This window comes from Filicampus tigris, chromosome 1 (assembly GCF_054856515.1).
Source record: "Filicampus tigris isolate MCC_2025a chromosome 1, RoL_Ftig_1.0, whole genome shotgun sequence".
Classification (NCBI taxonomy): Eukaryota; Metazoa; Chordata; class Actinopteri; order Syngnathiformes; family Syngnathidae; genus Filicampus; species Filicampus tigris.
The window spans coordinates 3597907-3613799 of NC_141217.1; the positions used below are offsets into that span (position 1 = coordinate 3597907).

Sequence of the window (15893 nt, forward strand, 5' to 3'; positions counted from 1 at the left end):
GGTAATCTGGGTCATCCGTGATGTAAACAGAAGCACTGTGGCAGTGTGATGGTAACTGTTAGCAACAATCTGAAAGTTAGGGCACATTTAAACAAAAATATTGAATGTGATGCAAACCTGCCTTTCATGACAGCACGGTAGTGAAAGAAAAGGAAAGCACGCTGTGGCTGATGCCTGATTCCATTTCTGAATCAGTTTTCGTGTCGGGACAGCTTGCCACAATTAGCACACACGTAACGCTCACGTTTGGTTGCGCTAATATATCGTCGCGTCTACTATGAATACAAAGGCATTTGTCAGTAAGCTTCTGTTTAACCAAAACACACCGACCTTAATGACGAGCACACATGCGCTCTCTCTCTTTCTTTCTCGCTCTCTCTCTCTCGTTGAGGGAATCTAATACAAAAGCACTCAAAGTAACAGAACTTCAAATGTTTGCCACAACCAGTCAACTGCAAGAGATAACAATACCATGCACTTAACCCAGTTAATTCCAATATAATTACAGTCAATGTGTTCCTCATAATCTTTAAGGATTTCTTTTATTGGGGGGGGACGTACGTACTTCATTCTTATTTTGTAGATCAATTTGATACTTTAATAAAAATTATACATACTAGCAGAGGTGGGCATTTTACTAAAGTTTGACGGTCCGTCATCCGTCAGCAGCCTGGGCACCCCTAAATCAGCCGTCTATTTTTCAAGCCGAACCAAACTGTAATCGTCTGTCGGTCAGTCCGTCATGTTATTTTAACAACGCCGCATCTATTCATCAAAGTTCCACCAGTCCGTCTATCAGCAAGCCGGAAAAAAAATGTCAGACAGATGAAAAATCCATCTATCCATTATGTGAACCACTTTGATTTAAATGGTAAATGCAGTACACTGTATTGTACATCATACTGTGTCAGCTTGCTGCTCAAACAGGACAAGTGTAAAGACATTCACATACATTTGACATTTCAAATAGCCTGCGCTTATTTACCAACATTTCAAATAGCCTGCGCTTATTTACCAATCTAGTGGAATGTAAGTGGGAGCCTGCTGCCACTTTAACTCTTAAAAGTTTTACTTTAAAACTTAAAATTCTGCTTACCTTAACCAGAATCCCGTGCTAGATTATTGCAAAGGGTATAGGTCCTGGTGGATTAAAATGCTTCCTAGTCCTTGTGAAAACTGAAATAAAGTACGCAGTAAGAATGATTTTTTTTTTCTTCGAATTCATCTTCTTTTTCTTCTTTCTTTTTCTAATTGTACTTCTTCTACTTCTTTTTCTGTCTTTTAGCGGTTGGCAAACAAATTGCATTACTGCCACCTTCTGAAATAGAGTGGAGGGGGGGCGGCAAATTGCTGTTTCACAACCTCTTAACCACACTCTCTCCAAAAATAATAAAAGTAAAAATGAACTCACAAGAACTTCTCTGTAAAACTGTTTTTGTAGTCAAAGCAACTGTTTTTGTGTATTTGTTTAAACTGGAGGTTTTGTTTATTTATTAATTGATTCTTGTGGTAAAGCATCTTTGAGTTTTATGAAAAATAAAATGCATTGTTTTTATTATTATTATTATTACTTCTGACTGTTCTTAGCCTGAGGAACTAATGATTCTGTCTTTGGTGCATACCACCACCTGCTGTACATATACAGTCATTGCAGTCTGTCGCTGTCTCTCTTAAGCAAAACGGGCATCTGTCAGTATTGGACTGTGAGGTCTGTTCGGACTTGACCAGGTTAGTTATGATTACAAAGTTGGACGGAAATCCACTTCCGTTTATGCTTAGTCTGCCTTTTTATTATTTTATTTTTTTTTAAAGTTTCCCATCTATCGTCTAATGTCAGCAAAACGGGCGTACGTCATTGACGGACAGACGGACCAGTCTGTCGGTCAGACGGAATGTCCACCTCTGCATACTAGTGAAACAAAGCAAAACCTTTGGGATGAATTGAGGTATCAGGATTAATCGACAACTAATTGATTATCAAATTAATCGACAACTATTTTAGTAATCGTTTAGACTAGAGCCATTGTTTGAGTCAAAATTGTCCAAATCCTCAGATTTCATCCTTTCAACAGCTATTTTTATTCTCTGATTGGTAGTAGTCCTTCATGAAAGCACACTGATAATCGTTTGTGTTTAATCAAAATAAGACATTTGCAAACATCTACTTTTACTTTGGAAAACACTGACCGAATCAGTAACTGAATCAGTGTCAGAAATGGTTGGTGAAAACAACATGAAGCCCTCTAGTGTCATATTGCTTAAAGCTACACTGAAAGACTTTCAGTTTTCGTTTATTGTGGCGGCAGAATATGGACAAAATCAGTCGGTTTTGCCTGAAAGAAAACCACATTTCCCATGAGGACCAGTGCATAAGTGTTGTGAAATCCTCATCTCCCGGTCGCCTACAGTTGGACTGAATTACCTTTCCGTTTCCAGTGGCTGCGTGAAGGATGAATAGCGATGAGGCAATGAAAGTAATTGTGACCGAACAATATCATATAACCATGTTGAAAATGAGTGTTTAACTTTTGGTTTGTACCGTATTGCCCCGCCGCTCCCCTCCCATATACATCATAACAGGAATAAAATATTATGATGGATAAATTCAGAGTAGACACGTTACAGACCCTGGCTGGAAGGTGCTGCATATCTTGAATGCCATTTGGGCCATGTTTTAGTTTTAAAATGCTATCCATCCTTAGAGGCTGAGTCTGAAACGTGAATCTGTGCGCGTTATAAAATTACAGTTACAGGTGCAATAGAGGTCCATATATAGCATACAGAGATGACTCATAAAATTTCTGATGATTAACCTGAAAAATAAATTTGTGTCATCTTTTTACGGAATGCATCTTAATATTTAAACATTGAGAGAATGGTACATTCTTACAGTCCAATATTTAGTTCATGTCTGTGTTCAATGTGTGTTTTTTTTCCCCCTTTTTCACTGATAGCGATATCATGATTCATGATGCATATTCACACACATGCGGATAGTCACAGATCTGATAACGAAGCCCTCAGTCAGCATTTGTTGGCTTGCATTTATTAAGAGCCCTTAACCTGTACCACCTGTGTCCACACACATTCTCGGCCAGTTGTTTCTTTCTCTCGTTTAGAATGGTTTTATTCAATCAGCACATTCCTCCTTTGCCGAGACAATTTTGGTAGCGGGCACTCACAGGGTGGAGTAACGCTCATATCCTGTCGTCTAACCTCAGATTACACGCACGCACACAATTACAGTACTGTTGTGCTAGCGCCACATTCTTGCACTCCAAACGTCCAGCTTTCCCTCTAGCTGTCACCATCACAGAGTCAGTGTGGTCATGCCAGTCTGGCTCTGTTGTTTTGCCCCACATCCACGACAGGCCCTCTCCTGTTTGCTAATGGCCTGCGACAACCCTCCCCTCTCCTGGCACTAACTGAGTATCAGGAGTGGGCGTGACAGGACTCGGACTTAGGCAACAATGATGCCCCAGTCCTCTCCAATCGCAGTGCTTGAATGGGTGTTTTTGCCTGAGTATGCGCCTTAGCATAAACAATTGCATGTCTACATTACGTTTACTAAACAAACTAAAACAACTGGCATGCAAATGTCCAACATGCACACATACCAGTTGTGTGAGAAGTTTTCCAGGACTGCTGTTAAAAAATATATTTCCAACTAAACTATGAATTAAAGTTTATCCTTGAGATACAAGCAGGGGCGGAGCCAGAATGTGGCTAATGGGTGGCCCTGGAAAAATCAGGGTGGGCCTGAATATTTTTCTCACTGAGCACAATCTTCCTGTGCCAACATATCGTATATTCAAGTAAAATGAAAAATAGAAAGTTCAGATCTTCCTTAGACAACCACAATTTTTCCATTCTTAATATTCAATGAAATGAAAAACAAAATTAAAAAATAATGTAATAATAATTTATTAAAAATTTTAAAGTATATATTTTTTCATGAATATCACTGGGTGGGCAGTCTGTCAATCTGGGTGGGCCTGTGCCCACCCAGGCCCACCCATGGTTCCGCCCCTGGACTAGGCCTGGGCGATAAACCGAAAACTTACCGTTACCAAAATTTACTACAATAACTGACGTCATTTTGCCCATGTCGGTAAATCCAGTGTTTTAATAAAAAATAAAAAGTTGTTTTTGCCTGTTTTGACTGTGTGCATTGGTAGGCTATGTTCATTCCCCTTTAAGACGGAGTATAGCGTGTGTAGTCACGTGACTCCACCCATCCAGCCTGGACAAGGAAGAGAAATAGATGATGAGGAAATGGCTGATGGTTGAAATGAAGAAGCGGCTGACACAGCTGAAGACGAAGTAACGTTAGTAGAGTTGATCCTGTTGTGCTCGTCGCGAAAAGAAATTCGACATCTTTCGTTTGGAAGTATTTTGGGTTCCACAAAGATTATGTTGAGCAAACACATCCAAGCTTTTTCACCACCTACAGCACATGCTGTTGAGTTTCAAGACGTGCGGGTGACACTAAACGAGAGAACGTCTACCAAAGCGAAGGATATGGCTCCGATGGAGCGCACGGGGTTTAAGCGCCTCATGAAAGTAGCCGACAAGTACACAATACCATCGCAAAAATATTTTTCGCCAATCATGCTTCCCAATATATACAACACTGAGAGGGAGAAGGTTACTGCCGAGCTTAGACATGTCAAGCATTTTGCAGCCACATCCGACCTGTGGACAAGTCGCACCACAGAGCCCGATATGAGCCTGACTGTGCATTAGACGACAAGTGGCAACTGCGCACCAGGGTGATCAAGACAGCATATTTCCCCGATGATGCTCTCTGCATGGGACCTCAACTAAGAGAACCTTGTCACAATCACAACGGACAATCGTGAATTTATTGTTATCGAGGTAAAACTTCCCAATTTATCGTGATATTGATTTGGGGTCATATCGCCCAGCCCTACAAGTGACCCCCATTCATGGATTTTTCGAGAGGAACCGTCATTCAGCTGAATTATTATTATTTTATACTTTTGAGCGGAAATTGGATAGGAGTGCGGCATCAATGATGGTAGTAAAGTATGGCCAGATAATTTAAAGTTTTCTGATTGAAATTGCGATTTCAGACCACATGATCAAATGTGATCGCCAATGCTGCGGGCTTTTTTTTTTTCTCAGTGCTCCTGACTGACCATAGTCTGTTCTGTCAAATGTCTTACTACACATGCATGCCGTTTAAGATCACTGTCATTGGTGATCTCCAGAAGCTGATTCATTTGGTTTGTTCACAAACGGGTCACAGATTCTATTCTTATTTTATTGTTTATATACACTTATTATAGTTATTATGCTTATTATAAAATACTTATTTTGTTGTTTAATCTTACATTTGATGCGTGGGTAGGCACTTCAGACACACAACTACTTGTATTTAAGGAATTAAAAAGCTAATTTTCTATTTCCCCTTTAAGCCAGTTCAACACTATGATTTTGGCAGTCTCTAATGAAAGATACAAAATCGTGGGAAAAAACGGTTTCCCTCTCTTTGCACCCACCTTTTTATTTCCTCTCCATTCCATTGTTGTCATGTGCACACCAGGAAATGTTCTTTTATTTTTTGACAAATCTTCTTCCCTCCCGAAATGTGACTTTTTCATTGCTGGTATATGCATTTTTAGGTCTCTGTAGTTGCCCCCTCATCAAGTGTCAAATTAAACAACCAAGTTATTTTTTCTGAGCTGCTTATATCAGAAAATCTAACTTGACCTGGTACACACAAGAGTTTTCATGTTTCATGTTTATCTGTTACAGATCCCACATATGAAGATTAAAAAGTCAGGCATTCAACTAGTGGTGCTCCGATCATGATTGGCCACATACTGTAGAGCAGGGGTCTCAAACTCATTTTTGTCACAGGCCACATCATAGTTGTGGTGTGCCTCGGAGGGCCGCTACGACTGTGAACTCATACAAATGTATGATCGCCTTATATTATCACATATACCCAACAAATTGATGGATACCTAGTTTTGAAATCAGAAGCCAGTAAATTGTTTGTTTGTTCAACTCTTTTTCAATTTATGTTAAATTAGGGATTTGTAACAAATGCTTGCAATATCTCATGTGTTGTGTTAACAGTGAAGACAATTTCAAAGAAACACATCAAGTCAATACACCTGATTTGCCTTCGCCGGCCACATAAGATCTCACGGGGCAGATCTGGCCCCCGGGCCTTGAGATTGACACCTGTGCTGTAGAGGCTGAAATCTGATTGGGGGAAAAAAATTACATCCATGGACTCGAACTGTAAGCAGTGCAGTCAAGTAAACGGAATAAATTGGTACAATTACATGGATACACACCTGTCTCTATGGGCGGGCTTTAGAGGGATGTTTCTGCCCATCAAGATGCTTGTGGCCCCGCTAGATCTCTTTTCTTTGTTTTTAAAACTTCTGCTGCAGACACCATCTTGAGCAGGGTGAGTTTTCTGTTACATACAGTAGCGTGTCCGCCACATTGGATGTGGCCATTTCATTATCCATAAAATCTACAAATTCTAATCGTAAAATGGTGTTAGAATGATATCATACAAGCAAAAGTAATTGAACCATTACTTTTGGTCGGTAAAAATAATAATTGCCCCGCCCTATCATTTCATGTGCCCCGACTTAAGAAAAAGATCTGTCCGAATTTCCCATATTGCCCACAACTAGTCTTAAACATAGGTGGCATTAAATTAAACTGCACTAATAAACTAACCACCAGAGGGTGTTGGAACTGCACAAATGAAAACAACTTGGGATTTTGAACAGATTTTCTGCTATTAATATCGTGACATGACGACGAAGATATATCGTGGCATCACGATATCACAATATCGGTGATATTGTGACATCCCTGGTAGCAACCTGTGTGTTCCTTGACTGACACTATCTTTTTGTGGATTAAAAAAAACTTGGCTGGCACAGTCGACTTTGCAGGGAGTCCATACATCAAATCCTATTAACCCATTAAAGCCTGAAGCCCCTCGTGAGACATCTCTCTAAAACCTACGGTCGTCTTTGGAGTCACCCTTGAAAACCTGACATTTTCGCCACCTACAAAATAATATCTCTGCCCCTGTAGCAGATATAAACATAATTTCCCCAAAAATTGACATTTAGACATGTGGCTTTCACACAGGCCGGGTTTATTCATCTTTACTGTTTCAATCGAAGATGCAAGTGAGGCACTCTTTTTAATTGAAAAAAATCGAGTGGTAATTCCCATGCTGTGTTCTCAAAGACGTCTACGAACATAGATCTTAACCTTACATCACGTTTGGATGGTTTCACGGCTTTAAAGTCCGCAAGCGTGTCGTCTATATCACTGACATGACTTATATCAGAGCTCCCGCGATCGACTCTGCCACCACTACTCTATTGTAAATGTGGGGGTGAGTGGCTAACTATTATTCTAACTATTATTCTTTGCAATGGTCAAATTCTTTGCATGGACAAATTTGTACGAAACAACACACACATTGATGCAGTTAACACATGCACACTCGCACACGCATGTAAACAAGCACTTCTGTTGTAGCATAAAATTATTTATTGTTAAAGCACAGTGGCAGTTCAATGTGAATTGAATTCTTTTTCAATGTATTGTTAACTTTGTTGATGTTGATGACTGTCAGTAACTGACTGCCTTATTAAAAAAAATGCACTTTCCGTATCCTTTTTGGTTGATATTTTGATTTTTCATATTAAAAAAAAAAAAAAAGCTTTCCTAGTAATATTGCTACAGTATCGTTATTGAGGAATGTGGCATGAATATCGAGATATGAAATTTTGTCTATATTGCCCAGCCCTAGCCTCCATCCTGGAAAACTCCTGGAGCTCCAGGGGTGTGTTCATTTCAGAGTAGCGCTCTTGATCTGCTTGATGAATGTGAGTGTGCATGCATGAGTGTGTGTGCGCCTCTACAGTGAATTGTGTGCAGCAATAGAAATACAAATATAACAGTTTGGCGTCACTGTCCTCTCTCCTAGGTGACATCACACAGAAAGGCTTTGAAAAGAAGAGAGCCAAGCTCCTGGCCTCCTGTTTGCCCAGTAAGACCACCCACCAAATGTTATGTTTGCTTCATGTTCTTTGTTTGTGACAATTGTTGACCCATAAAAACTTCTAAGTATACATGTACACTTAAGTATATACAGGGTTTTTCCTACATTCAAAATTGAGAGGCAGCTGCCTTCAGCTATTTGTGTGCCTGCCTCCAGCCAGAACGATTGCCGTTGCTCAACACAGCGCTGTTGATTTCCCTCTGCGGCAGCAACCTAGTTTAACCGCAGTTGCAGGGTTCGCCACTATGGAGGCGGTATATCAGGCCTGGTCAACCCGCGTCTCACGAGCCGCATGCGGCTCTTTGCCGGGTTTCAAGCGGCTCTTTTCCCTCTGAACTTTGCCGTTGTCAACCCCATTTATGTGTATGTGGTGAGGGGCGGCACAACAGAATGGAACGTTGCTGGGTGGTCGGCGACGGCAAACCCCCTCGGATTGAAACATACAGTGGGTACGAAAAGTTTTCAGATCCCTTGGAATTTTTCACTTTTTTGTCATTGCAGCCCTTTGCCAAAATCGAAAAAGTTCATTTTATTTCTCAATGTACACTCAGCACTCAGTCTTGACAGAAAAAAACTGAAATGTAGAAATGTTAGCATATTTAGTAATAAAGAAAAACTGAAATATCATTTGGTCATAAGTATTCAGACCCTTTGCAGCGACCTTCATATTTAACTCACATGCTGCTCCTTTATGGGAGTCCAGCTGTGTTTAATTAAACTGATTGGACTTGAGTAAACTGATTGGACTTGATTAAGAAGACTCATGGCTGTACTAGCTCAAAAGGGCGCATTCACTCAATAAAATGCGTCAGGGTCTGAATACTTCTGACCATATCATATTTCATCTTCCACACCACACCGCTAATCCTGTACAGGGTTGTAGGGAGGTGCTGGAGCCTATCCCAGCTGACTATGGGCGAAGGCGAACTACACTCGGAACTGGTCGCCAGACACTCGCAGGGCACACACACAGACACATTCACTGAGTGGGTGCACACAACTCAGGCGAATGTACCACTACACCATCCGTGACTATGAGATTTCAGTTTTTCCTTTTTATTAAATTTGCAAAAATGTCTACATTTCAGTAATGAGAAATATAATTAACTTTTTGATTTTGGCAAATGGCTGTAATGACACGGAAAGTGAAAAATTTCAAGGGGGTTGAATACTTTCTGTACCCTCTGTATTCTACCTGACGGCGGTGCCGTCATGACTTCAGAAAGCGTTTTCGATGGGGGAGGGGTTTGCAAGCAATTTACTGCTATTTTGGCGGACTTTATTAATTTAAAAGTGACGGCATGATTAGAATGGGCAAAGCTTTGATCAATCAAGTGTGTTTACTGTATTAACACAGAAAGCTCTATCGTGTCTCCTCTTGATTTTAAATGATATTAGGTGCACTGCAGACGTGAGAAAACTCACAGTCTTGGTGCTACTGGATCTAAGCGCTGCTTTTGATACAGTAGATCACCAAATTTTATTAAATAGACTTAAAAATCTAGTGGGCATCTCTGGTACTGTTTTTGACTGGTTTTATTCCTATCTCACAGACCGATATTTCTTTGTAAGTATGGATACTTGTTCCTCTAAAACTCATGAAATTAAATGTGGGGTTCCTCAAGGTTCGATTTTAGGCCCCCTACTTTTTAATCTTTATATGCTTCCCCTCGGGGATGTCATCAGGGGACACGGCATCAGCTTTCACAGCTATGCTGATGACACGCAGCTGTATATTGCCGTGTCTCCTGATGACACAGGACCCATTGATACCCTTTTAAATTGCATTTTAGATATCAAGTCATGGATGGCAGATAATTTCCTACAGCTCAATCAGGACAAGACTGAGGTTTTAGTTATCGGTCCCGAAGGTCAGAGAGAGAAGCTTTTGCCAAAACTACACATTTTTAATCCCTCACACTGTGTGAAGAACCTTGGTGTCATTTTTGACTCTGAGCTCAGTTTTATTCCTCATATTAAAAATGTAACCAAGATTGGTTTTTATCACCTTAAGAATATCGCCAGAGTCCGCCCGTTTCTCTCTCAGGCTAACACGGAAGTGCTGATGCATGCCTTTATTTCCTGTCGTTTAGATTACTGTAATGCCCTGCTCTCTGGCCTCCCGAAAAAGAGCATTTCACCACTGCAACTACTGCAGAATTCAGCCGCTCGGGTGCTGACGAGAACCAGAGGGCGGGAGCACATTACGCCAGTTTTGAAATTGCTGCATTGGCTCCCTGTGTGTTTCAGGATCGATTTTAAAGTACTTTTATTAGTTTATAAATGTGTTAATGGTCTTGGGCCATCTTATTTATCTGATTTGCTTTTATCATAACAGCCCTCGCGGATCCTGAGGTCCTCTGGCGCCGGCCTTTTATTTATTCCAAGGGTGAGGACCAAAATGCATGGCGAGGCTGCATTCAGCCGTTTTGGTCCTCACCTTTGGAATAGCCTGCCAGAGGATGTCAGGTCTGCAGAGACTGTTGATATTTTTAAGAGGAAGCTCAAGACACACCTTTTTAGTTTGGCTTTCAACAACTTTTAAATAATTTATCTTTTCTTTTGATTGAAGATAATTCTATGTTTTGCTTTGAATGTTTTAAAGCACTTTGAGTTGCATTTTTATGTATGAAAAGTGCTATATAAATAAAATGTGATTGATTGATTGATTGATTGATTTTTCTTTTTTAAAATGAGCAAAGGCTGGGCTTTCTTTTGTAACAACGAAAGATACATTTTGTAAATCAGAAGGAAAATCCTCACTTTTTACTTCCTGGTTGGCTGCCACGTCAGCACCTCCAAATATGGGCACGCTGTTGCGCGTATGATAAAGGGATTGTCCCAACGCGACAATTGAACAGATGACATTCGGCAAGCGAGGTACCAGCTACGTGCATCTCACGCATGCACTTTGAGGCAAACAAAATCGAGGGGAAAAAAAACATTGAGTAGTGTTGCCTACCAAGTTCACTTTTAAAATGAGAGGGGGAAAAAATCAGATCATAACAAAAATATGAAGTTCAACAGAGGACATTTTTACACAGTTTTTGTTGAATTTAATGGCAACCCCACTAAAAAAAAAGAAACAAAAGAGCAACACCGGCACAAATACACAGCAAAGCTAGCATAGCTTGTGAGCTCAAATGCTGTTCTATATGTATAATGTGGCTCTTTTCGGTAACACTTTAAAAATTGTGGCTCTAGTGTTAATAAATTAATGCTTTAATATGATAATAGTCATTTTTATTGGAAGTCTTAACTTTAAAGTATGTTCCCTGTAAAAGAAAGCGAGTAAGTTGAAATTGCAGAATGCATGCACATCATGGTGCATGGTCAGGATGGTATCATCTCTGTATATGTGTGTATATATACAGTACTGTATGTGTATGTATGTATGTATGTATGTATGTATGTATGTATGCATATGTATGTTTTAGGGCTGTACAATGTTGGAAAGAAATGACATTGCGATTTTTGGGGGGGTTGCGATATGTTGCGATGTTAAAAATAGAATTTTCATCAGATGACTTGAATAGATTTGTTTGGGAATAACTTGGTTAACTCACCATGACATCAATTTATTCATATAATATCGTTTAATCCAGACTAAGGGGGTTCATCTGTGAATGATGATTGCTGTATATAAAAGGGATCACAGAGGTCATGTCTCTGTAACATAATTATTTAACATTGTATTTCACACATCAATGTAAACAGCAGCAAAATATTAAACATATTTTAAACAAAAAAAATAAAAAGAGCAGGTGCACTAGACCCTTGAGTCATTTAAAAAAAATTGAAGGAAATAAAAAACCTCTAAAGCAGCAGCAAAGTTATAAACGCCTTTAAACTAAACTATAAAATATTTAAAAATTAAAAAGCAGGTGTACTACCGCCTGAGTTGTTTACAAAAATATAACATTAAGATAAAAAAAACCTTTGTAAACAAATTAGAACAAAAATATTCAAACTTAAAGATCAAGTGCATTAGTCCCCTGAGTTGTTCACAAAAATATAACAATAACTAAAACGGTCTGTAAAACATATTGCATCCGTGATTTGTCGGCGCTGTTTGGACTTCTTATCATAAGGAGTTATGATGGAGAAGTCGTCTGTCATTGTTTTTTGAGTCGATGAAGTTTCACCTCGGGTCCCACTTCTTAGTTTGAACTGCTCATACAGGGGCTTGTGACGGCGATTGCAGCAATAACGGCGAGGCACTGTTGGCAAAGGATGTTTTGTTGTTCTGAATCTTCCTTTTTATAGCCGAAATACTTTCATATTTTGGATGTTGACTTTCTTTTGGGGACTAAATCCACTGCCGCTTTTGCCGCTGTCGTCTCCTCCATGAGTGTTTTCATGGCAGACAGCAGTCGCTGTGAGAGTGGAGTGGAAGGGGCCGGTGACTGCTTGGCAGGAAGGAGGGGGTGAGTGAGACAGGCTGTGTAGCACGGAGTAGCTTGCTGCTTTTTTGAAGCAAAACAAAAGTTTGCGTGATATAAGAAAAAAAAAAAGTTAAAACATTCCACGTCCTGCGATGTGACTATCGCGCATGTGCATACCGCAATCGCGATGTTCAAAAGACACATCGTGCAGGCCTAATATGTATATATGTGTATATACAATATGTATGTGTGTGTGTGTATATATATATATAGATATATATAGATAGATAGATAGATAGATGTAGATGGATATAGATGTAGGTGGATATAGATGTAGATGTAGATAGATAGATATAGATGTAGATAGATAGATATAGATGTAGATAGATAGATATAGATGTGTAGATAGATAGATATAGATGTGTAGATAGATATCTATAGATATGTAGATGTAGATATAGATCTATAGATCTGTAGATATATAGATGTAGATATAGATCTATAGATATATAGATGTAGATATCTATAGATATAGATATATAGATATCTTTCTTTAAAGTGTGTTCCAGGCATTGACTGCACAGAGGGTTGTCGAATTTAAATACTGACGTTGTACTATTTCTTTGCACTACCTCTTAAAAAAAACTATTGTATTAATGATCATTTAAGTTTTGGGCGATTAAACAAAAGTTTTACAGTAAAAAAAAAAAAAAAAAGCCTGTGCTTGAAATTGTTCCGTGTGGTATCGAAATGGTTTCGAGTATCGATACTGAACTGGGTATCGGTATCGAAGTTGAAATTCTAGTATCGTGACAAGCCTACTACCAACACCAACAAAACAAAATCATATTCAGTCGCTAATTTAGGACACGAACAAACCGCTGGTTAATTACGCTGTCATTGTATGATACGGCACAAGTCTCCGGCGTTAGTGGGTAGCAGCTGTTATCATTAGCTGGTAGCTCAACAGCCGCTGATTTTTTTTTTTTTTTTTTTTTTTTTTAAACTTCTTTTTCTATATTGTGGACCTAGATTACTTTGTCATGTGCTGTCCATGTTTTAAGAAAGGTGCCTTAAATTGCACTTCAAGTCTTTTTCATTATGGAAAAACAAAAAAAATTCAATAAAACTTTGTCTTCATTTAATTTAACACTTTTGCCTAATAATTGTTAAAACATTCAGCTCACAATGTCTGGCAGGATACCTTGTATACACTGTACCAATTAAAAAGAAGTCCTAAATGGCCATATTAGACATTAGGAGTTGATTTTTTGTGTGCGTGTGGGTGTGTGTGTGTGGGGGTGTGGGTGTGTGTGTGTGGGGGTGTGGGTGTGTGTGTGTATATATGTGTATGTGTATATATGTGTATGTATGTATTTATATATACGTGTACTATGTATGTGCATGATATCATCTCTCTGTCACACTCTAGTGGTCAATATTAGATTTGATAGATTTGATAGATCTGCCTAACCAGGGGTATACCATTCAGTCTAAAGGGGAAGGTTCTGGGAACTATTCAGAAAGAGGATAAAGTAACCCCTTCCCCAGTAAATGTCCCCCAACAATTTCACCCAGTATCTATTAAGCCATCTGAGGTGTCAAATCCTAAAGGATTTGGATTCTCAAGAGAACCATGCTGGTGTCTCGCTTTCTGTCTCTTAACACAGGATGTTATGTTCAGATGTTTTATTGCTAGGGTGAATTTAGAGTTCTTGGTGTATCGTGCAGCATTTATTCATATTTATTAATTCAACCACCATATGCTATCAGCGTTATAATAGTTTTTCATTGTTAGTTTTTATTGTGTTGGGCATTTTTAAAATTCAGTCAATTTTAATTATATTTTAAAGCAGCCTTGTTAGTGTTTATTTTCTGAAAATTTGTCATTTTACTGTAGTTTTTTTTATTTTACTTTCTATATATACCGTATTTGTTGAGTGCAAGATTTAAAAAAAAAAAGGTCACTAAATGTTGTATAATAAAGTAAAGTAAACTACTTTTCTCAAACAACCGTTTGACCTTCCTTCTTCTGTATAGACGTACAGCAATGCCCAAATAAAACATTTTAAATGAACTTCGAAACCTCATGTATGATATTAATTCACACAGACGAATGCGAAGGACATTTTTGCTATAGTTTTAGTTAGTTTAATAAACTTCAGGATATAGTTGTTGTTTTTTCGAAACACTTTTTTAATTCAGCATTTTTAAACATTTAATTCAGGAAAATGTTTTTCCAGTTTTAGTTTTAATTATTACGTTAACTTTCATTAACTTTAATGACTTTGCTTCAGATGCGGACGCCACTCTGCCAGATGTGCAGCTCTCTGGGGGCCACAGCGGTGAGCCCACGCCGAGCCCCGAGGCCCCGGGCCCATCCACATCTTCAGCCTCCAGACACCATCGTGCACACCGGAGTGGAGGGGCCAGAGATGAGCGCTATAGATCAGGTTCAAACCACCCACAAAGCTTAGGAGATGTAATATTTAATGTACAGTATTTCACTTACTACTGTTCTCATTCTCTATATTCATTTGTGTAGACATTCACACAGAAGCTGTGCAGGCAGCGCTAGCCAAACACAAAGAGGAGAAGATGGCCCTGCCCATGCCAACCAAGCGACGCTCAGCTTTTGTCCAGTCTCCTGGTGATGCTTGCACGCCTCCAGGTACAAATAATGCCTAACATGTTTCCGCAGAGATATTTTTAACTTGCCCGTGGTCCGATAATAAGCATTTGCCTTGCCCACGTGCGCAGCTTAGATTGGTGGTGGCCCTCCTAGAACCAGCACTGTCCATGATTTAAAACAATATTGAACAAAACTCATAATCTTACTGTATATGTAGGCTTACCTGTGAGTCCTATGAAGCCCAAAGCAATGGAACAATAACAGGGTTCATCCTTTCATGCTGGCTAAAATGAGGGCTAGTAAATGTGGTCCGTGGACAGTGCGGGCTCCAAAAATTGTTTCAACTTTGGGGTATAGTGTTCCCCGGTGTTTTGGTGAAACTGCAAATTGTAAAATTTTTGGAGCATTGCGTCAACATGGTACACCTGTGTATAAGTTTCGATCAGATTTCAAATGTCATTTTCTTTCCACCAGACACATCTTCTGCATCAGAGGATGAGGGCTCGCTGCGCAGAAAGGCCGCCCTCAGCGCGGCGCTGGCCCAGGGGCTGCAGAGTCCTGATTACTGGATCAACCGTTCCGTCCAAAGCTCCTCCACTTCCTCCTCTGCGTCCTCCACCCTCTCCCACGGAGAGCCGAAAAGCCAGCCCCAGCCCCCGCCTCAGCCTGCTGCTTCTTTGCTGGCCGATGTACTGGCCCACACGCGCATCGGTAAACTCCCTTCATCAACAACGCATGTCAATGCGTTTGCTATGCTCTGTAGACATCCACCTCAGCACGGCTCGCTTTGTGGTTCTCC

The 15893-nt window shown here is 39.7% G+C and overlaps 1 protein-coding gene across 4 annotated transcripts in view; it reads left to right on the forward strand.

Annotated features, from left to right (window-relative positions):
- dip2ba (DIP2 acetate--CoA ligase B (putative)a) overlaps window positions 1–15893 on the forward strand; it is a 69354-nt gene that overhangs the window by 20175 nt on the left and 33286 nt on the right. For all 4 annotated transcript variants that reach the window (XM_086048072.1, XM_086048090.1, XM_086048082.1 and 1 more), the window contains exons 2-5: window positions 8003–8065; window positions 14760–14915; window positions 15008–15133; window positions 15569–15805. In XM_086048072.1, the coding sequence (XP_085904198.1) occupies window positions 8003–8065; window positions 14760–14915; window positions 15008–15133; window positions 15569–15805 (582 nt within the window). The remainder of the gene's footprint in view (window positions 1–8002; window positions 8066–14759; window positions 14916–15007; window positions 15134–15568; window positions 15806–15893) is intronic.